The following is a 24259-nucleotide window of genomic DNA, read 5'->3' on the forward strand; positions in this document are numbered from 1 at the left end:
TGTCCTGTGAGATCTAGCTTACACGTCAGCTTCGCTGTGATGCTTTTCCTAACTCCCTATTCAGCCAGTGAAGTGCTCCCTGCATTCCCATGTGGCTTGTATCTCTGTAAAAGCTCTACAGAGCTGTTTTAGTTTACCTGTTAACGTACATGTCTTCCCCACGAGACTTTTGCTCCTTAAAGATAAAGCATCTCCTTCATCTCTGCTTCGCATAACCTAGCATAGAGTTCAACACATAGCAGTGTCTTAATAAATGCTGAATAAAAGAATTAATAGATAAACGATACAATACAGTGAACTGTTGATTCTCCAAAATGTTTTCTTGAAGACAATGTGTTCTTCCTTTCTGAGCCCAATTCTATGACTTCTCATTTCATCCAATATCTTGATCCATCAAGTACCAAGGTAGATTTCTGGTGTACTTCACTGGACATTAAAAAGACTATAAAGCTAAAATAATTAAAATAGAATTCAACTTGACACAAAGTAATCAGTGAAACAGTAGAGTTCCAAACCAGACCCAAATAGTGATAAAATTAGGTACATAATAATAGCCAACACATATGTGGCATTTAATCATGTTTCAGGCATGCTTCAAAGTGCTCTAGACACATTAATTCATTCAATTCTCTTTTTTTTTTTTTTTTTTTTTTTTTTGAGACGGAGTTTCGCTCTGTCACCCAGGCTGGAGTGCAGTAGCCGGATCTCAGCTCACTGCAAGCTCCGCCTCCCGGGTTCACGCCATTCTCCTGCCTCAGCCTCCCGAGTAGCTGGGACTACAGGCGCCTGCCACCTCGCCCGGCTAAGTTTTTTTGTATTTTTAGTAGAGACGGGGTTTCACTGTGTTAGCCAGGATGGTCTCGATCTCCTGACCTCGTGATCCGCCCGTCTCGGCCTCCCAAAGTGCTGGGATTACAGGCTTGAGCCACCGCGCCCGGCCTAATTCATTCAATTCTCACAACCATCGTGTGAGTAGACACTATTAAAACCATTTTACAGATGAGCAAACTGAGGCACAGAGGGGTTAAAAAAAACTTGCCCAAGATCACCAAGCCAGCAGTTGTTGAAGTTAGGATTTAAAACCAGGCAGGCTGATTCCAGAATTCATGCATTTAACCTTTATCCTATGATGTAGATGGTATAACACATTATTGACTAAAGAAAAGGTTACTTAGTAAGCAACAGAAAAAGGACAGGAAGTCATAGATTCACTATATACTCTGTTCTGAAATAAAATTCAGATGTTTTAGAGTTAAACATTAAAAAAATAAGAAAATATGAGTAAGTATTAACTTGATATTGGAAAAGAGAAGAATACTGGAAGAATCCACAAATGAAAATCTTTGACAGATAAATCTTTAATACATTTCAATAGATAAAAATGTAAACTTCTATATATTAAAAATCAAGTAATCACCCAGAAACAAAAGTGTAACAAAAGTGTGATACTGTAAAATATATATTAGTATTTGGTCTTTGGATTTATTTCCTGGCATATAACTCCTAAAATCCTTAGAATCTTCAAAGCAATGTCTTTTTTTTTTTTTTTTTTTTGACAGATTTTGGCTCTGTCAGGCAGGTTGGAGTACAGTGTCATGATCTCGGCACACTGCAACCTCCGCCTCCTGAGCTCAAGAGATCCTCACACCTCAGCCTCCCAAGTAGCTGGGACTACAGGCACACAACAGCATGCCCGGGTAGTTTTTAGTAGGGATGGAGTTTTGCCATGTTGCCCATGCTGGTCTTAAACTCTTGAGCTCAAGCAAACCGCCTACCTCGGTCTCCTAAAGTGCTGGGATTGCAGGCATGAGCCACTGCGCCTGGCCCAAAGTAATGTCTTTTTGAGAGCTCATGAGTTGACTGAGGGTTGGCAGCCCCTGGGTGGCTTCAGGATGGGGGCTGGTCACTGAAAACACCAAGTAGGATTAGAGGGTTAGAGTTTGAGCCCCATCCCCTGATCGCTGAAGAAGGAAAAGGGGCTTAAGGTTAAATTGATACCTAATGGCCAGTGACTTAATCAATCATGCCTATATAATGAAGTCTCTATAGAAACACAAAAGGACGTGGTTCAGAGAGTTCTCTGGTGTAAACCAAAATGTATGAGAGACACGTCTCAATCCATTTGGAAGTTTATTTTGCCAAGGGTAAGGACATGCCAGGAAAAAAGGAACACAAATCCACAGGAACAATCTGTGGTCCATGCCTTTTTCCAAAGACAATTTTGAAGCCTTCAATATTTAAAGGTATGGTCACATTACTGAATCCACATGTTGTAAGAGAAACGGAACAGGTAGGGGAGCAGTCAATTATCTCTTTGTCTCACGTTCAGTAAATCGGCACTTAGGGTGAGCACAGAACAGCTACCTGTGGAGATATTTAACATTTTATCTGTAGCTATCTGCTTAGGAACAAAAGGAGAGCCAGTTTTTCGCACGATCAGGTTTTAGCTTAGTTTTTTCCTTTTTGTGTAGTGAATTGGGGTCCTGAGATTTTCTTTTCTTTTCATATTGGATTGCTGAACGTGTGGAGGATCCTGGAGGGTGGCGCATCCAGAGAGAGCAAGGACGCTCCGCATCCCTTCCCCCACACCTCACCCTATGCATCTCCATCTGTATCCTTTGTAATATCTTTTATAATAAACTGGTAAAAGTGTTTCCCTGAGTTCTTTGAGCTGCTCTAGCAAATTAAACGAAAAGGTCATGGGATCCCTGATTTGCAGCCAATCGGTCAGAAGCACAGGTAGGAAAACTTAAGGCTTGGGATGGACATTGGAAGTGGGGGGCAGTCTTATGGGACTGAGTCCTCAATCTGTGGGATCTTATGCTATCTCAGGTGGATAGTGTCGGAATTAAATTGAAGACACCCAGCTGGTGTCCACTGCAGAATGTCCCCAACCCTGACACACACACACATACACACACACAGAAATCTAATCACAGAGGTCTTATGTGTTGACTGTTGTGGTGTGAGAGCAGTCAAGGTTTTTCCACATTCAGTAGGGCATAGGATTAATAACGTTGCTGTGTAAAATGTCACATGCCAGTTAAAGAAAGATGATCGTCTCAATAAGAAAATATGCAGATAATCTTCATAAGAAGTATAATGACCAATAAACATAAGAAAGTTAATCGTTCGTGATCAAAGTAAGGCATATTGAGTAAAAAATAAAATGTCCTTTACACCCTATTAAATAGAAAAACATTTAAAGGAATATATTTAGCAGTAGCAATGATGGGCTGCAATTGACAGGTATATACATTATCCAGTCTTTCCTGAGGCCAGTTTCTCAGTGGTTAACTAGAGCCTTAAAGATGTTAACTCCCTTTAGCCCAGTAATTCCATTTCCTGAGGAAAGAATCACAAATCTGGGCAAAGTGTACAGCATGTCCTTTGCAGAATTACTTATGGTGTTGATGAGAAAACACTGTTTGTCACCCCACGCTGGATCCTCATCTCCAAACTGGGCAAATGTAACTTGAAGATTTGTATCATGCTAATTTACCTGCTTTCCTGGAACAAATATTTATCCAGGAGTGGGAATAATTTATACCACTTATGTTCAGGTCCTGGGGACCTTGATGTGGTATAGATGGTCCTCAACTTACTATACGGTTTGACTCACAGTTGTTCACACTTTACAATGGTGCAAAAGCAACACGTGGCCGGGTCCGGTGGCTCACGCCTGTAATCCCAGCACTTCGGGAGGCAGAGGCGGGCGGATCACAAGGTCAGGAGATCGAGACAACGGTGAAACCCCGTCTCTACTAAAACTACAAAAAATTAGCTGGGCGTGGTGGCGGGCACCTGTGGTCCCAGCTACTCGGGAGGCTGAGGCAGGAGAATGGCGTGAACCCGGGAGGCGGAGCTTGCAGTGAGCTGAGATCGTGCGACTGCACTCCAGCCTGGGCAACAGAGGGAGACTCCGTCTCAAAAAAAAAAAAAAAAAAAAAGCAACACACATTCAGTAGAAGCTGTACTTTGAGTACCCATGCAACCATTCTGGGGTTCACTTTCAGTACAGTATTCAATGAATTACATGAGATGTTTAACACCGTATGATAAAACAGGCTTTGTGTTCGATAATTTTGCCCAACAATAAGCTACTGTAAGTGTCCTGAGCATGTTTAAGGTAGGCCAGGCCAAGCAATTAGTTCAGTAGGCTAAGTATATTAAATGCATTTTCAACTACAATATTTTCCATTTTGGATGGATTTATTGGGACGTAATCCCAATGTCAGGGGATCATCTGTATTAATTTTGTCATTTTCTTCAAAAGCAAAGGAACCAAGTGGCCTCATGCAGAAAAGACTTGAGGTGGCCATGCCAAGACCCTGGAGCCCTGAGAGTTTCTAGATTATTCTCCAGCATCCTCAGCATATCTCCTACTTGTATCCCATTTCAAGGGCTCTTCTTTCCCCTTGGACTCAGCATTGATGGTCCTCAAATCTGTGCCTTCAGACTTTAGCCACAATGCCAGCTGCGATCTTTGAAACCACCCTTCTGATTTCCCAGAATCACGGGTCCACATACCTAAAATGAACATCATTATCCCTATTGAACTAAATTCCTGTTCTGACCCTCATTCCAACCCTGGCCCTGCTCAGAAGGTTTTACTTTATTATGAGAGAATCATTTCACATTTTTAAATAAGGAAATAAAAATTCAAGCTTTTCCGTTAAGGAGAAAATTCAGACAACGATGAGATTCAGAATGAGTAGAGATCAAAGGTAAAGAGACCAATTAGGAGGTCTTCTTTGGAGTAGTGTCAATTTCTTAATTAGCTTGGAACCCCCAACACCTAGCACAACATCTAAAATGTCATGAGAGTTCACCAAAGTGAATCAAATAGAACATTCTGCAATAATCAATGAAGGCAATTGAACCGGCATCACAGAAAGATTTGTTTTATCAGTGATTAGCATGTAATATAGTCTGCTTTTTTGTTTTATTTCAGAGCATATAATTATGAGCACCACAAGACATACCGGTTTAGAGCTCTGGACTTTGATGTTTTGCCACATATCAGCTAAGCAACTGTAGGTAAATCTTGCTCTTATTGCCCAGGCTGGAATGCAATGGTGCAATCTCAGCTCACCGCAACCTCCACCTCCCAGGTTCAAGTGATTCTTCTGCCTCAGCCTTCCCAAGTAGCTGGGATTATAGGCATGCGCCACCAAGCCTGGCTAATTTTGTATTTTTAGTAGAGATGGGGTTTCTCCGTGTGGGTCAGGCTGGTCTCAAACTCCTGACCTCAGGTGATCTGCCCACCTCAGCCTCCCAAAGTGCTGGGATTACAGGTGCGAGCCACTGCACCCAGCCTCATGGTTTTGTTTTTATTTTGGTTTACAACCATTAGATTCAGACTTTTCTAGAGAAAGAATCTAAGTATTAGGCTTCAAAACCTAGTAATCACTGATAAAAGTCATTTGGATGAGAAAGGAAAAGAAACTTGGATCTGAGGAATGTGAGCCTCCTCTAAATTACCTGGCTCAGAGAGCCCTTGAAATGAGACAACAGTCATGTCCCACTCACCCACCTTGAGCTACGTAATCACCTCTTGAAGCTGCCTGCTGTATGGACTCTAGACTGACTAACACAAGTAGCTACCAATTAATCTAACCGTGCCACATGCTGAACACCATAGTTCATACCCTGTAATTCAACAAGGCATAGCCAATCACTAACCAATGTTATTTCTATAAACCAATGAGAATTCCTGACAAACAACTTTGTATCAGCACACTCCTGGTTCCCCTTTCTGCCTTTAAAAACCTGCTTGGGAAAAAAAGCCAAATGGAGCACACACCCAAGGTTACTTGGAGAACGTGGCAGGTTATGGAAGCTTCTTTGTAAATCCACCCATCCCACTCTGTTAAAGGATCTCCCAACTCGCATTTCTTATGACCTCACATGTCTCGGATGTGGACTGGCTCTCGGCAAAATTGTAAAGCAAGCCCTTTAGATTCCTCCTCCACCTCTCACTGCTCCCAGCAAAACTGCACTGGACAGTAAATCTGGGTCTGGTCCTGCTGTTGCCATTTACTCTCTGACACTTGGCATATTTGTGGCTGTCCCGTAAAATGGCATGACAATATCTACCTCACAAGGCTGTGGTGAGAACGAGAAAATACATGAGGAGTATTTGGTCAACTTCAGGTCAGCATACAGCACTTCTTAGATCCAGATGTCCCCTGTTTCCCTGACCCAACAAGGTGGCCAATGGAACAGATCCCACAACAGGTGAGTTTTCTTAGGCACATTTTTTTTCAATTAGTTGCCAATATTGAAACATAAAGCAGTTTCACATATTGACAAAAATGAGATTTTCAGCTTCCCTTGAAAAACTGGAGATCTTGCAACACTGGCCAGCGCCCTCCCCTGGTAACAATCATCTGGAGTGGGCAGCTCCGGCTGCCTAGTTCGCCACCGTCCCTTTGGTTAAAGGATAATTTTGAAACGAAGGTAAAAATTGCAGCCCTCAAACAGACGCAAAAGAAGAGCACATGCCAAAAATTTTATTTAATCTTTTAGTGAGGAATGTCCAAGGAGAATCCAAAGATCAAAATTACTGAAATAAATGTGCTAATAGAAGCAAAACTGGGGAAGGAGGTCGGCTGGATCTACGCTAAGACACAATTTACACATCTATAGACAAGAATTATTTTGCTCTGCTATCAGTTACCTACAGCTTACAGAGTGTAAGATAGCTCCCATAGAATGAAAATCACATAGCCAGGAAGGAAGTGTCTTCGCCCAGAGTCTAGATTCCAGACAATGCAGTTTTCCACTGAAGTACAACAGGATCTCCCCCTGCACTTCCATTTCCAAGTCCTATTTATAGACTGTCTAGCCCCAGAAAAGATGTGTTTTTCCCCAATCAGATGCTATAAAGCTGTCACTTCTCTCGTTTTTTATTCAGTGTATTCCATTATAAAATGTCGAGGTGAGACTAATCTCAATTCCCTTATGATTCCTTAATTCGAATTTCTTACTACTCCTTCCACCCAATTCCCCCTGCACCCCCTACATCCATAAATCAATCCTCATTATTTGGCCATTCAGGTCCTTATCAGTGAGGTACAGCTAGGTTTAATTTGTGCTAAGGTGTTAATGGGCAACGTTTTATTAATGATACTTTATCCTCAACATCTACTTCTACAGCTTCAGTTACCATCTCAAACCATCACTTTCCTGAAAGTAGAACCAGATTCAGCTTTAAACACCTGCTGTCAAGAAGGCCCAGACATCTGTCAGCAAAGACCCTTGCCTTGTAAGACTGCCCTTCTCAACTCTGGCCCAGTCTTGGAGACAGGATAACCACTGCTGGTAAACTGGGGGTGGAGATAAATGAAAATACAGAAAAGTAGCCAGCCACATGACATGGTCTTCTTGGACCCCAGCTGTGGGGCAGAGAGGAAATTTAAGGCTTTAATTATAACACAACACTGGGCATCCTAATTATCAAACTGAGCCTATTATAACTTGAGATTTTATTATAGAATTAAAATTATTACCTGAACAAGACCGGAACAATTTGGGGTCTGATGGAGTTTTCATCTAAGTGTAAAGAAAGACTTACTACCTCATTCACTCATTTATTCAACAGATGCCTGGCACTGTTCTAGGTGCTGTGGATATAGCAGTGATTATGACAGATAAAAACTCCTGCTTCAAGTGCTTTGTTTTTTAAAGAGATGGAGTTTCACTAAGTTGCCCAGGCTGGTCTCAAACTCCTGGGCTCAAGTGATCCTCCCACCTCAGCCTCCCAAAGCGCTGGGATTACAGGTGTGAGCCACTGTGCCCGGCCTAGTACAGAGATTTTAAAGGAAAGCCTAGTGACTAAAAATAAAGTTCTGGCCAGGCATGGTGGTTCACACCAAGCAGACGTTAGTGCCATGCTTGTACAGCCTGCAGAACAGTGAACCAAATAAACCCCTTTTCTTTATTAATTACCCAGCTTCAGGTTTCCTTTATGGCAATATAAAATGGACTCACACACATGCTATCATATACTATGCTGTCATATACTATTACCTGTCAGCCCACGCAATCCCACCTATGCTCTGGATTCTGGCCCTTCCATTCCCTCTAGAGCCAGGCACCACAAGTTACACCCTCCCTCTCTGCCATTATCATCATCTGCCTGCATTAGGGTACTAAAAGATTTCCCCCTTCAAGATGGCCTTAATGCTCCCCTCAGCCTGACTGCACTTCAGACAGGCTTCTTCCTAACTTGATTAGGCCATTCTTGTATTGTTATAAAGAATCTGAGTCTAGGTAATTTATCAAGAAAAGAGGTTTAATTGGCTCATGGTTTTGCAGGCTGTACAGGAAGCATTACGTAGGCATCTGCTTCTGGGGAGGCTTCAGGAAGCTTCCAGTCATGGCAGTAGGTGAAAGGGGAGCAAGCATCTCACATGGCAGGAGTAGGAGCAAGGGGTAGGGAGAGTTGCCTCACACTTTTAAATAACCAGATCTTGCAAGAACTCACTATCTTGAGGATTGTACCAAGAGAATGGTGCTAAACCTTTCACGAGAAATCTACCCCATGATCCAATCACCTCCCACTAGGCCCCAACTCCAACACTGGAGATTACATTTCAACATGAGATTTGGGTGTGGACATCCAAACCACATCACTAATATTAGGCCCCTGACTTCCCTTAGAGCATCAGAAAACTTAAAATTATAAATTATTTCTGTTCCCCTTTGAGACAAACATCTTCCCTCAGCCTCTTGCCAGTTTTACTTCCCAGGAATGTCTTTCTCAAGGACCCATGGGAACCATTCTCTGAAATGTAATCACAAAAGGAGACAGCACCCCTTTCTCCCACTTTCTGTGGGATGTGCCTAACTTTGGTGGGCACCTTGCTCCAAGCTGCAGGACTACTTCCTGGCATGAGGATGAGATGTTTACTCTTCCTGTGGATAAAGCCAATCAGCAAACACAGATGACCCATGACCCCCCCTCACCCTGGCCCTTACAGGGTCCAGATGGCTTATTGCTCCCAGTACTTTAACACTCTCACCCAGCTCTCGAAAACCCCACCACCCTCTGCTTCCACGGAGTTGAGTTCAGACTTTCTTCTAGTCTCTTCTGTATTGTAAATAGCCCCTTTCCTTCTCTCACCACATCTTTTCAAGTTGAAGTCTCTCCTTACTTCACTCTCTCTTGGATTTTCCTTCACAGGAAAGGTTTCTTCAAAGATGTCCTCCATTCCACTACACCTCCCATTCACTCCACGACCTTCTAGAGTGTAACTCTGGGAAAGTCTTCCTCCTGAGCATCCTTAAATCCTTCCTGGAACAAGGCGTCAGTTTTGTAGCCAGATAGATCCAGGTTGGAAAACCAATTCAGCTACTTACTAATGGGGCAATTTATCTTCCATAAGTCCCTGTTTCCATCATTTAGGAAATAGGAATCCCTCCATCTTAGGAATGGCAGCTATTTCATTAAGTCAGGAAACAAATGTATGGACTCAGACGGGCACGATATTCCCTACTTAAATGATAATGGCTCACATTTACTTAGTTTTTATTATGTGCAGGGCTCAGCATTTTACATGCATGATCTCATTTAATTCCTCATCACAATCCCATCACGTAGTTATTACTATCACCCCCACTTTATAAACAAGAAAACTGAGGCTGGCAAACAGAGGTCAAGTGACTCGTCCAATCTCACAATTGAGAAGTAGTAAAACTATTGGAAGCTAAATTTGTATGGAACTCACCTGCTCTGCATCGCCTCCAAGGTAAAGGTCAAATTCGCTTGTGCCCCTCCCGACTCACTGATTCTGCCTCCCACTCATAACCACCCACTCACTTATGCCCCACTGCAATTGCTCATGCTGTTCTCTTCACAGCATGAATGACTGCTTCCTCCTCATCCCAGTCCAACACACGCATTTCAGCAGGTTAACATCAAGATGCAGCTTTAAAAGTACATTTTCTATGGAGTTTTTCCTGATCCTTCCAGAGATCCTTATCTTCTCACAGATCTTTGCATATATTCCCATATATGCTTCCATCATATAACTTTATTATTATTATTATTATTATTATTATTATTTTAGACAGAGTCTCACTCCGTCTCCCAGGCTGGAGTGCAGTGGCGTGATCTCAGCTCACTGCAACCTCTGCCTCCTGGGTTCCAGCGATTCTCTTGCCTCAGTCTCCCTCCTGCGTTGGGACTACAGGTGGGCACCACAACGCCTGGCTAATTTTTTATATATTTCAGTAGAGACGAGGTTTCACCATATTGGCCAGGCTGGTCTTGAACTCCTAACCTCATGATCCACCCCCCTCGGCCTCCCAAAGTGCTGGGATTACAGGCAAGAGCCACCACGCCTGGCCCACAGAACTTATTTTTATCATTAGGATGAAGAATGTGAGATGATCTTAAGGCCTAGCAAAGCTGCAGGAAATATACAGGAGGGCCAAGGAAGAACATGAAAGGAATTTAAAGTAGAATCATAAGGTAAATAGATTTGCTGAATCACAAAGGTTTAATGATAAATGTAGGTAAATGAGGAGTGAAAACATGATAATGGGATGGGTTTAGTCTTGTAGGCTCCAATCAACTGTGAGAATCAGGTATTGTGCAACCTGAATCCCAAGAAGGGTGTGGCTTAAAGTCTCTATGGGGACAGCCCCTATAAATGGAGACTCAGTCCATCCATCCTTATGAAAAGAATCACTCTGGATATGAGGGTCCTAGATCCTATGCCCAGCTCCCAGTTCCTGGTCATATGCAATCTCCATACACTGAGGGTGATACCCACTAGCTTAGGATGGTAAAATTGTTTCTTTAGTCAGTGCTACGGCTTCAATGTTTGTGTCACTCCAAAATCAATGCTGAATTTAGTTGCTAGTGCAATAGTATTGGTGGGGGTGGGGGAGGGCCTTTAGGAGATGATTAGGTCATGAGAGTTCTGCTTTCATATATGGGACTAGTGCTCTTATAAAAGAGGTTGAAGAGAGTGCCCTAGTCCCTTTTTGCCCTTCTACCCATGTCCACCGTGTGAGGACACAGACAGAAGGAACCATCTTTGAAGCAGAAAGAGCAGCCCTCACCAGACACCAAATCTGCTGGTGCCTTGATCTTGAACTTCCCAGCCTCCAAAACCATGAGAAATATATTTCTACTATTTTCAAATTACCCAGTCTAAGGTATTTTGTTAAAACAGGAGGTATGAACCAATCCAGTTAGTAATGGTCTCCAAGCTCTGAAAGACTTAAAATTAAGTATAGAGAATGTAGAGATTCAAACGCTTATTAATATTTTGTGCTAAATTTGGAAATAATCTCTGCATATTCGTATTTAAAGAATGCCATATTTAAGAATTTAGCATTTTTTAAGTTTTATTTCTGACACACAATAATTGTACATTTACGGGATACAATGTGATGTTTCAATACATGTATACACTGTATAGTAATCAAATCAGTATAATTAGCATATTCATCACCTCAAGTGTTTATCACTTCTTTGTGGTAAAACAATGATTAAAGAGCACTGTGGACATGTAGAGGAATAGGCATACCAGGAATAGGCATACCATGGTGTCAGAACACAAAAATGAAGAATTAAACACACATCAGATGACTTTCGAAAACCTACTTAGAGTCGTCTGAACTTAGAATCTGTTTTACAGATACAAAGGATCTTTGGTATGGGTTTAATATGTGTTCAGTGATCTAAGAATGCAAGTACCATATAAATTTCGAGAGGATTCTATTCTATGCTGTTCTGAACTTTACTAGAAGTCATTCACTATTTCAAAAGTTGACATCACAGCAATGCTGCTGATGGCATTTAAATGGAGACTACAACCCACCCCTGCATCAGACCAGTCTGCATTTGTTACCGCATCCGTGGTGACTGCCCACATGGACGCAAGCAACGGACTACTTCCTCATGTCTTCAGTGCTGGTGTGCTCTCTATATATCTTACTGTGTACTACTTTCCTTTCACTTCTTGTTTACATAAGGCATTAATTATATTTTGGTTACATATATAGACAGGTTAGAGTAACTATGACTTCCATATCAGGATAATAGAAGGTGCATTACCAACCATCTGTTACAAAAGGAGGCACTGGGTGTGACAGGAAGGGAAAACTATCCTGGTTGAATTATAGCTTTAGAAGTATATCGCATCCTGAGTTATGATACAAGTTAGAGATGAGAAATAGCGTTGCTAGAAAATGAAGATAATTACAGTTAAGACAGAAGAAATAAGACCTGGTGTTCAATAGATCAGTAGGGTAACTAGAGTTAATACTAGTCTACTGTATATTTCAAAATAACTAGAAGAGAGTAATTCAAATGTTACTAGCCTAAAGATAAATATTTAAGGTGATGGATATCCCAATTACACTGATTTGATTACATGAATATGTCAAACTACCACATATACCCTGACAATATTTACATCTATTATGTATCAATAAAAAAATATTTTTAAAGAATCAAAAAAAGGAAAGAACGTGTAGATATTCTAAGAGAGGACACTGTGCATTATAGAATTATAGCTCCTTTTCAAATTAAATCCACCCATCTCTGGCCTACTGGCTGGCTCATGGCCAGCAGGGGTGTCATCCAAAATAACAGGTAGTATCTGAAGAAAAAATGTGAAGTTGGGTATGTGTTCCTTTCCCTAGTACGCTGATTCTGACATACTTGTGTACAGGAGAATAAACTGGAATGTTTAACAAAACTAAAATTCCTTCCTGAGACTGTGGTTCAGCAGGTCTGGGGTGGGGGTCAGCAACCTGGATTACTAACAGGAATCACTCTGATACAGCTCTTCTGTATGGCAGTGCTTCTCATACTCTAATGTGCACACACATCTCCTGGAGACCTTGCTAAAACGCAGATTCTGATTCAACAGGCCTGGGACAGAACAAAATCTAGGATTCCGCCCTTTTTTTTTTTTTCTGAGACAGGCTCTCACTCTGTTGCCCAAGGCTGAAGTGCAGTGGCACTATCACAGCTCACTGTAACCTTGAACTCCCATGCTCAAGCAATCCTCATACCTTAGCCTCCCGAATAACTGAGACTACAGGTACATGCCACCATGCCCTACTAACTTTTTGAAATTCTTTTATAGAGACAAGGTCTTGCCATATTGCCTAGGCTGGTCTCAAACTCCTGGCCTCAAGTGACCGTCCTACCACTCAAAAGTGTTGGGATTACAGGTGTAAGCCACTGTGCCCAGCCTGGATTCTGCATTTCTGACAAGCCCCAAGATGATCCCAATGCTGGTGATCTACGGATCACACTTGGAGTAGCTCACTGTTGCCCGTTTTGAGACAAAAAGATTCTGATGCAGGCAAAAAGGGCAGGTGGAGAACTTACCTTCAACACTGATATACCTTTCTCTCTGTAAGGAGGAGATGGGATTACCATAATCAAACAGGGTTTTTACTGACATCCCTGTCCCAAACATAGATCAGGAGGCTGAAGTCCAGTGAAACACAATGACCAACCCTGGGTCACCCAGGACAATGATATGTTGGCTTCACCACAAATTGTCGGAGTTTTAAATCATACTGTACTGGGGGATCTGCCAACACCACACCAATTGTTCATCTGGATCTTGGCTGCAATTTTAAGAACTTCATTAGAAGGTCCTAATTCCTAAGTGCTGGCACTGCTGGCATAGAAGCTGAAGCATCTCCTTTGCATGGGAAGAGAATCTATCTACACTTACGTGTCTGAAATAATCCAGATTTGGTACTAAGGGCATGGGGCAGGCCTCAGATAGCTCAGATCCAGGAAGACCGTGGAATTACTGCAAGGGGTTTGAGAATCTATGGACAATGGTTTTCTATGTATGTACTACTATTTTTAAAAGGCATATGGACATTATTAAAACGAATTTTAAAAACACCTTCAGTGTAAACACATTTGGGTTAGGGGATACTGTATGCTCTCTCATTTAATGGAGATTAAAAACAATCACATATCACTTGGGGTCTTTACAATATTCTGACATTAAAAAGGGTCCTTGTCTTCTAGAACGTATGCTAGAAGTGGTGTGTCATAGGAAAATTCAAACTCTCTGGCATTTCAGAGAATAAACAGTATATATGTCATTATTAAATATGTACGGTTAACAAAAATTATGCTCAAGTTCTAAATGACTGCATTTCTCATTTTGTAAATCAAGAAAGAAAATACTGCAGAATTCAACCTCAAATGTTTTTAATAGTGGAACTGTGTACAGGATCCTCTAAGAGACGACCTGGCTGGGTGCTCAAACCACATGGGCTGACCCTGAAGACACCAAAACCAAGAGCTGCTCAGGAGGCACTAAAAGTTGACAGTCTTGGCCGGCTCCACATCCTCAATTTCGGCAGACAGCCAGCGGTAGGTGCGGTGACGGCGCAGCACCTCGATGGCCTTGAGTTCCAGTGGCGTTGCCTGAATGCCAACGTCTTCTAAGCCAGGCAGGTGAGGCAATTTCATGTCTGTGATGTGCATCTTTGAATAAACAAAGGACCGCAGACAATGCTGAAAACTGGCCGAGAACAAAGTGCTATCCTAGCAAGCATTTAAACATTCAAGCTGGCATGAGTCCTAGTATTGAGACTTAATTGCTTTCAAAGAATATGTGGCAATTTTCGATTCATGCAAATCACTATAAAAGTAGAACACACAAAGAGGACTTAAGACACCAAAAGGGCAAGATCACTTAAGTATCAGATTGAGGTCCCCGGTGGGAGCCACGAGCACAGGATGTTGGCGGTACATGAGCCATTCTATATACAGATTTCAACAGAAGTAAATCTAGGGCAGGGAAGCACAAGTCATCACACTTGCCAGGGGAGGCTTCACAGGAGGGTTTAGGAATCAAATCAGGGCTAAAGCAGAACCAGTCCATTCCTCGGTTCTCGCATGCCCCTGTTTTCTGAGCATGGGCATTCTGACTCAATTTTAACTTTGAATTTAGGAGATAACACAGCATTTGTTCCTTGTCCATTAAAAAAAAAAAAAATTAACTTTTTGGCTCCAGCTATGCTCAACCTGGTTGACTAATGCTCACTGTAGAGCTAGAAAACCAAACCTATCTTGTTTATAGGGAAAGACAATGAACTGTCAAGTTTGCAAAGATCCCAGATTGTTCCATACCACATGAATAGAATCCATTTGCACCTGGAGCAGCATCAATCCCTCATCCTACCCACCTGAAAGTCTGCAATTCTTTTACCAGAGGGCTGTAAGCCAGTCTGCAAACCAAAGCTAAAACCCACTCAGGTCACTGTGTCAACACTTTCTCAATTATAAATGTAAGAGACACTTTAGTGTAAGATAAACTGAAGCGTCTGACAACCAGTTCTCCTGCCTGATCTTTCATAAACAATGTCTGAAGAAAGTACGCGAGCTGCCCACTTTCTCACGTTCCCTAAGCACTATTTTCTCATCTTCTCTACACTTTAGGTTTTAGGTAGCATTCAGGGGACAATGTGGCTGCTTCTTGTCAATACATGGTCCATAGGTCATCAAAGGTAGACGTGGTATTGGTATAGTATTTTTATTTTATTTTGCATCCTCCCTGGAAGCAAACGCACAGGCACATGACATGAGGTCTGAGAACTGACTATTGGATGTGGCAGCAAGGAGATTGTGGGGAACCTTGAAAAGAGTAGTTTTAGGGGAGAAATGGGAATAAAAGCCTGACTGGAGTAGGTTAAAGAAAGAATGAAGAAACTGTCAATGGTTTCTTCAGGATGTTAGGAGGAAGTCAGGAGGAGTTAGGATGTGAACGGACACAACAGGAAAGTAGCTAGAAGAGTGGTGGGAGGAAGAGAGGCTTTGGCAGGGGAGCTATTAGGTAATTCTGTGTGTTGGCAGGAATGATCACGCAGAGAAAGAAACACTGATAATGACGGACAGCAGGTATGGAGGAGCCGCCCCCTGGAGTAGCGCAGGTGGATGAGTTTCAGTGCCAGCAGAAGGGCTGACTGCAGACAGCAAGAACAGCAAACAGACAACAGCCGGGAGACAAGCAAGCAAGCAAACCAAAGTAAGTCTAACTTCCCATCATCTGCCCAGGCAGATGCTTTCCACACATATACTCACCCGCTCCACTTTATCCCTTGTTATCAAGGGCTGAAATGGGTTTATTTCAAAGACTCTTCCTACCCATCTGGAAAAAGAAATATATATAGCACATGTGATAAGCATCTCTCTGTCCAAGATGTAAGCTAGCCTATAAGAACTACAGGAAGACAGACTGCTGTAGAGCAGTCTGAACTGATTTTTTTTTTTAAAGAAAATAACCAACATCTTGGCACCTCGACCTGTGAGGCTACCTCTGCTTTTTGGTCCATCTCCTCTCAAGCCAACCCAGTTGGCTGCTGTAACTGCTGGTACACTTTGTTCTCCTCCAAAGAAATAACAGATCTTAAACTAAAAAAAAATAAAACCAACAAACAACAAAGCAAACAGAAAAACTCCAATATTCAATCACATCTGTGAAATTCAATCTAATCTAAACCTCAGATATTCAAATATGCTGCCTTTACGAACACAGGGCAAGCTGAATGGTGTGTAAAATATAAAACATAATCCCTAAAAGCTGGGGCCCTTGAGGGGAAAAAAAATCCAAAAGCAAGGAGAAGGCTAAAATCTATGGTTCAAATCAGGACAACAATATAAAACCCAAAACGAGAAAGGCCACCTATCTTCATTACTGCCATCTCTTCACTACTAATGAAAACTGAAGGGCTCCTGACATGCCACTTGAGCTCCCATCATTGGTTACCTCAGGGCAGTGGCTTTTTCTTTTCTTTCCTTTTTTTTGTTCTCTCCTTTTTTTTTTGTTCCAGAGGACAGGGTCTCACCATGTTGTCCAGGCTGGATTCAAACTCCTGGGCTCAAGTGATCCTCCCATCTCAGCCTCCCAAGTAGCTGGGACTACAGGTGTGCACCACTGTGCCCAGTAGCAGTGGGTTTTCAACTAGCATCTGAGGAACACTAGGAATTTGCTGGGGCCCCACGGAGTCCTGGGGGGCCAAGGGTTTGGGAGTGCATGTGTTGAGTATCATCCATCACTGCAACCAGACCAGCTCTTTTATTGGATTTACCCAGCAGGACTTGATGTAAAACTTCAGTGAACACAGGATTCCACAGCTGTTTAAAGGCTTGAAAAACAACATTCTAATGCATAGTATAAATACATGAAAAAGGAAGCTGGTTAGAATTTCTCCAGCAACATATAAAGCCTCAGATTCCTCAATGGCAGAAAAAAATAATTTATTGGGCTAACATAACTTAATAAAAACACTCATTACAAACCTCTAACTCTCTGTGCCCTCATTCTATGCTAACAGATCACTTCAGGTCTCTATCCAACCTAAACCTCAGATATTCAAATATTCTAGTGTCCTCAGTGGACCATGTCATGGACATACATAAGCCAACTCTAACTCAATTTTATGTACAACCATGAAAGCCCCTCACTTCAATCTGGCTTATATGCCTTTCACGGCACTGAAGCCATAGACACAAATGGTCATTTGTAGACATTTTTTTGGTCCTTTATCTTATTTGACTCTTCGTAAGACTTCATTCTACCAATATCAACAGAGTGCCTACTGTGTACCAGGCATTGTTCTAGGGGCTTGAGATACATGTGAATGAACAGCAACGTTCCCCTTCTTAAAACATCGATTCCCTCCTTAAAACACTGCATTCCCTTTGGTATCTAGGATTCCAAACTCTCGTTTCCCACTTAAATATCTGATCACTTCTTTTTGGCCTTCTTATAAGTTTCTCTTACTCTGTGGCCTCCTCTTCTACTCACTCCATATACTCTCCTTACTTACTTTATAGATAGCTGTGATATTAAAGGAGATAAAGTAAATAGCCTGAAAGGTACAACACTCAATAAATATTGTTATCATGCTGCATTCTAGTGGTCTATTTTTCTGGTACCCCTGTTAGACCATAAGATTTTTGAGTGTTTATTGTAATATTCTGAGTACCTAGTACATTATCTAAGACATAGTAGGCATTCAATAAACATTTGTTGAAAGAACGAATGAAAACCCAAATGAAGATCAATTTGTGGCCAATGGATGTGACAGTCTCCTTAACCAGACCACTAGGGTGTGGCATGGTAAGTCCAAGATTTTATTTTATTTGGTTCAAATCAGGACAACAATATAAAACCCAGGACGAGAAAGGAGCTCCCATCAACAGTTACCTCAGGGCAGTGGGTTTTTCTTTTCTTTTCTTTGCCTTTTTTTTTTTTTTCCCAGAGACAGGGTCTCACTATGTTGTCCAGGCTGGATTCAAACTCCTGGGCTCAAGTGATCCTCCCACCTCAGCCTCCCAAGTAGCTGGGACTATAGGTGTAACACCACTGTGGGTACTAGCAGTCACCTAGGCCCAGGTGCAGTGGCACAATCTCAGCTCACTGCAGCCTCAAACTCCCAAGCTCAAGCAATTCTCTTGCATCACCCCACCTCCACCCCAGTAGGTGGGACTACAGGCAGATGCCACCACATCCAGCTAATTTGGTATTTTTTGTAGAGATAGGGTTTCACCATATTGCCCAGGCTGGTCTCGAACCCCTGGGCTCAAGCAATCCATCCACCTTGGCCTCCCAAAGTGCTGGGATTATAGGCATGAGCCACCACTCCCAGCCAAGTCAAAGATACTTAACCGACAAAGAAAAGTGAACTAAGAAGTGGGGGAAGAAGAGAAGGCAACCACAAATCCAAGTCTGAATTAGCCTGACGCCTTTCCCAATAGCATGATCAAGTTGATTTAATAATGAGTGACATGAAACACAGGGGAACCTGACTGCCCCTTATGTATGTGCCCAGCAAGATATTTCTCCAAAATTAAACTCAATGGATTTAAATTGGAGAAAGTGAAAAACTGCAGATTTAATCTCCCAACACATTTTTTTTTCCGACACGAATCTATTTTTGCTTCTTCCCTATGCTAATGTCATAATACTAGGAGATCTGGAGACTAGCCCTTCACACACCCTATAACCCTAAGGGAGAACATTAGGAACAAGTGTGTGGAGTTAGCTTTTTCACAAGTCACGCAAAAGGAGCACTCTACTTACCGATAGACAAAAAGTGGCAAGGGTAATGGGAGGAACAATCTGTGAGCCACAGCAAAGACGTACTTCACCAGGTGAAAGAGGAGGTACCGATTTGGACTATAAAAAGACAATACACAGTTCTTTCACGTACATGCTTCTCACAAACTTTCCTTTATAACAAAATAATATTTTTCTTATAAAAAAGGAAACAGATATGGACTGTAGTAGATACAGACTAGCACAAAGAAAAATCACCCATAATCCCATTATGAAAGATAGTTAATATAATTGAAATATATCCTTCTCATCCCCTTACATATACACATTATTTTGGTTTTAATAAATACACAATCCATTCTATTCTGTAATGTCTTTTTCATTTAACATTGTATCATAATTGTCTTTCCACGTCGTTAAATATTTTATTGCATGTTTCATGACTGCACATATTACGCTACATGTAATCACAAGTATTTTATCAATTGCCAGTTTCGAGATATTTAAGCTATTAAAAATCTTTTTCTTTTATAAAATAATGTTTTAATGAACATTCTTGTAATAAATATTTGTACTTATCCATGATTATGCATTGTGAATATATTTGTAGAAGTGGAACTGGGTCAACGTAGACTTTGAAATTTTAAGGCTTTTATTGAATACTTCTAAACTGCTTTTCAAAATGGTTCTATCAATTTATATAAAATGTTAATAAGAATGCCCCCTCCACCCAAAATGAGTTGTCATAAAAAAATTTTTTTTTGCCAATCTGCTAGGTTAAAAAAAAAAAAGGCATCTCATGTTTTAATTATGTCTTTAATATAAGAGATTATTTCTTCATGACTTTTTGGTTATTTATACGTTTATCTTTTCTTTCCTCCTGGAGTCCCCGTCTATAAAAATAAATAATAATAATTCTCTATATTTTAGTGATATTGTTGGAAATACCTTGTATTGTTTGTTTTTTACCTTTTAGTGTTATTTACAGTGTTTTGTGCACATAAAATTTTAACTGTTTAACCAAAACTACTGATTTTCTTTATGGCTTGGATTCATAGTTAGAAAATTCCTCTGCAGTGACATAAATGTCCACATTTTGTCTAAAGCTTATAAAAAAAGATTTTTTTTTACTATAAAGTTACTTCTGTGACATATTTTTGTACATGATATAAGGCAAACATGTAATTACATTTTTCCCAAGATGTAAGCCAATTGCTTCAATGTTATTTACAGAATCTTTACTATACTGCTTCTTTCCCTATACTGAAATGTCACCTTTATCACATACTATATCCTTACATATAATGGGACTGTTTCTGAACTTTCTGCTCTATTCCATTAATCCGAATAGTTCTGTACGATTTTAACTGAGCATTAATAAGTATCAGTGCTTATAATACCTTTTAATATTTCTTTATCCATTTCCTAATTCATTTGCATGTTTCATGACAGTAAATCTGTGACAACCAAGAGCTGAGTGAAGGTAATTCAGTGAGAACCTCATTATCCTGACATACTTTACTAAAAAACATGAAACTATCAGCTAGGAGAAACATAAAAGGCCTTAAAGTAGGGTTCTTCAAATTCCAGAAGGATTTGTAAGGATCATTACAGGATACATAATACACGCTATGCCAAGAACAAATTGAATGTTTATGATGACAAACAAAACTGTATCATGGGTAAACTAATTCTACATAATAAGTTTCCTCTTCAGCTGTTCTGAAGCACTTTGTGTTCCATTAAGTACAACTGGAACACTAGTTTAAGTGCCCTTGCTCACAGCCAAAGGTACAATGAAGCCTGCGTCCCTCCCAGCTTAGATTTCAAGGCTCAGCACTACAGTTATCCCTCTGCAAATATCCTCAGTAAAACTTGTCTCCCAGGCCCATACCCATTATACTTGCTAAGCAAAACTCTCACTCTGGTTGATCCAAACATCTGCCTTCTCTGAGCCTGAAACCCCAGAGGGACAAAACTGTAGACAAAATACAATTGAGCTGATTGACTTCACCTTATTATTTTATCAGTAATTTCAAATGGAACACTCAGTTCTGCTTGGCAATCCCACATGTTCTCCTAGGAAATGCTCTTTCCTATTCTCCCAGGGCATCCTTTCTATATTCTCTGTCCTCAAATTTTCCACACACTTTTCTGACCCACTCCATCCTGCCTTTTAGCTAACCTCACATTCCAACGAGAAAAGATACTCCTTAAATTCCCACAGCCAAATCTACCTGCATCTGCATATATCCTTGAATTCTTTTCCTCGTTAAAATGGAAGAAATGTTTGCCTTTTACAAAGGTCAAACCCTCATTTGCACTCTGTATCCAACTCCTCTCAATTCCTGAAGGACTTTGCTCCTTTTTTGTCGGCCCCATCTCCTGAGTCATCAAGCGATATCTCTTTCCTGGACCATTCTTACCAATTTATAAACAAGATGTACAATCTTCCAAAACCAGGGTGGTACCTCCCTTGACAAGACATTCATGTTTCACAGCCTTCTCTTTACCGCTTTCCTTTGCTCCCTTTTACAGGGAAACTTCTCTAAATAGTTACCTAACTGTTGCCTCCAGTTCCTATCCTGCCACTCAAATCTCACTGCAATCCAATCTGCCCTTTGCCCAATGTTCAAATGAGGCCATTAAGATGACCATGAATCTCTGTACGATCACTCAATCAATCTCTGGCAGCGCCCAATATAGTTACCAACTCCCTCCTTCTGGTTTTCTTTCCAATTCACTGGACTTTCCTTTTTGGTCATTCATTTTAATTATTTTGCTTATTACTTATGCATCTCATCACTAATCTATAAGCTCCACAAAGGCAGAAATCTTACCCATGCTATTCACTATTGTGGCATAATTTACGCACATTAGAATTCATCCATTTTAAGCATATAATTCAATGATTTTTCATACATTTACCAAGTTATACAATCATTACCATAATCCAGTTTTAGAATATTTTTCTTACTCTAGTAAGATCCTCCACAGCCATTTAATCCTGGATTTTACTCCTAGGCTCAGGCAATCACTAATCTACTTACATTTGCCTTTTACAGATACTTCATATAAATGGAATGTGAACATGTGATCTTCTGCATCTAGCTTCTTTCATTTACTATGTTTTTGAGGTTCATACATGTAACATGTCAATATTTCATTCCTTTTATTGTTGAACTTCTATTATATGGGAATGCTACTATGTTTTATTTTTCCTTTCATCAGTTGATGAGTATGTGAGATGTTTCCAATTTTTAGCATTTATGATAACGTTGCTATGAAAATCTAAGCGCTAATCTTTGTGTAGGCACATTTTCATTTCTTTTGGGTAAACACCTAGGAGTAAAACCCATAGGCCATACAGAAAATGTATGCTAACTTTTTAAGAAGATGCCAAACTGTTTTCTAAAGTGGCTATACAATTTTACACCCCTACCAGCAATGTATGAAGGTTCCTATTACTCCATGTCTTCATCAACATTTGTTATTCTCTCTGTGAACTGGTATCTCGTAATGGTTTTGATTTGCATTTTCCGTAATGACTAATGATATGGAGCATCTTTTCATGTGCTTTTTAGCAATTAAGTACATCTGCTGTGCTGATATGCCTATTCACGTCTTTTGCTCATATTAAAAAATGGATCGTCTTCTCATTGAGTTCTAAGAGTTCTTTGTATATTCTGGATATTATCAGATATGTAATTAACAAATATTTTCCCCCAATCTGTGACTTGTTTTTTCATTTTCTTAATGGTGTCTTTTGAAACACAAGAGTTTTAATTTTGGTGAAGTCTAATGTATCCAATTATTTTTTATTTTATGAAATACGCTTTTGCTGCCATAGCTAAAAATCTTCTAGAACCCAAGGTCTAGAAGATTTTCTATTTTCCTTCCAAAATTATTATAGTTTTATAACTCTTTTATTTTTTTTTTTTTACGTTTTTACCAATTGAAATTTTTTTTAAATTTTACTTTAACTTCTGGGGTACACGTGCAGAATGTATAGGTTTGTTACATAGGTATACATGTGCCATGATGGTTTGCTGCACCCATCAACCTGTCATCTACATTAGGTATTTCTCCTAATGCTATCCCTCCTCTAGCCCCCCACTCCTGGCAGGCCCCGGTGTGTGACGTTCAACTCCCTGTGTCCATGTGTTCTTATTGTTCAACTCCCATTTATGAGTGAGAACATATGGTGTTTGGTTTTCTGTTCTTGTGTGAGTTTGCTTAAAATGATGGTTTCCAGCTTCATCCATGTCCCTGCAAAGGACATGAACTCATCCTTTTCTGTATACTGGCTGCATAGTATTCCATGGTGTATATGCGCCACATTTTCTTTTATCCAGTCTATCATTGATGGACATTTGGGTTGGTTCCAAGTCTTTGCTATTGTGAATGGTGCTGCAATAAACATACATGTGTCTTTATAGTAGAATGATTTATAATCCTTTGGGTATATATACTCAGTAATGGGATTGCTGGGTCAAATGGTATTTCTACTTTGAGATCCTTGAGGAATTGCCACACTGTCTTCCACAATGGTTGAACTAAATAATTTACACTTCCACCAACAGTGTAAAAGCATCACTATTTCTCCACATCCTCTCTAGCATCTGTTGTTTCCTGACTTTTTAATGATCGCCATCCTAACTGATGTGAGATGGTATTTCACTGTGGTTTTGATTTGCATTTCTCTAAAGACCAGTGACGATGAGCTTTTTTCATACGTTTATTGAACTGCATAAATGTCTTCTTTTGAGAAGTGTCTGTTCATATCCTTCGCCCACTTTTTGATGGAGATTTTTCTTGTAAATCTGTTTAAGTTCTCTGTAGATTCTGGATATTAGCCCTTTTTCAGAGGGATAGATTGCAAAAATTTTCTCCCATTCTGTAGGTTGCCTGTTCACTGTGCAGAAGCCCTTTAATTTAATTAGCTCCCATTTGTCTATTTTGGCTTTTGTTGCCATTGCTTTTCGTGTTTCAGTCATGAAGTCTTTGCCAATGCCCATGTCCTGAATGGTATTGCCTAGCTTTTCTTCAAGGGTTTTTATGGTTTTAGGTCTTATGTTTAAGTCTTTAATCCATCTTGAGTTAATTTTTGTATCAGATGTAAGGAAGGGATCCAGTTTCAGCTTTCTGCATACGGCTACCCAGTTTTCCCAACATCATTTATTAAATGG

The 24259-nt window shown here is 40.5% G+C and overlaps 1 protein-coding gene across 1 annotated transcript in view; it reads right to left on the bottom strand.

Annotated features, from left to right (window-relative positions):
- Positions 1-13918: 13918 nt before the first annotated feature.
- NDUFA9 (NADH:ubiquinone oxidoreductase subunit A9) overlaps positions 13919-24259 on the bottom strand; it is a 39423-nt gene continuing 29082 nt past the window's right edge. Inside the window, exons 9-11 of the mRNA XM_025401451.1 lie at positions 19095-19190; positions 16091-16157; positions 13919-14491 (exon numbers count right to left, since the gene is read on the bottom strand). Coding sequence (XP_025257236.1) covers positions 14321-14491; positions 16091-16157; positions 19095-19190 — 334 coding nt within the window. The 3' untranslated portion in view covers positions 13919-14320. The remainder of the gene's footprint in view (positions 14492-16090; positions 16158-19094; positions 19191-24259) is intronic.

This window comes from Theropithecus gelada, chromosome 11, assembly GCF_003255815.1.
Source record: "Theropithecus gelada isolate Dixy chromosome 11, Tgel_1.0, whole genome shotgun sequence".
NCBI lineage: Eukaryota > Metazoa > Chordata > Mammalia > Primates > Cercopithecidae > Theropithecus > Theropithecus gelada.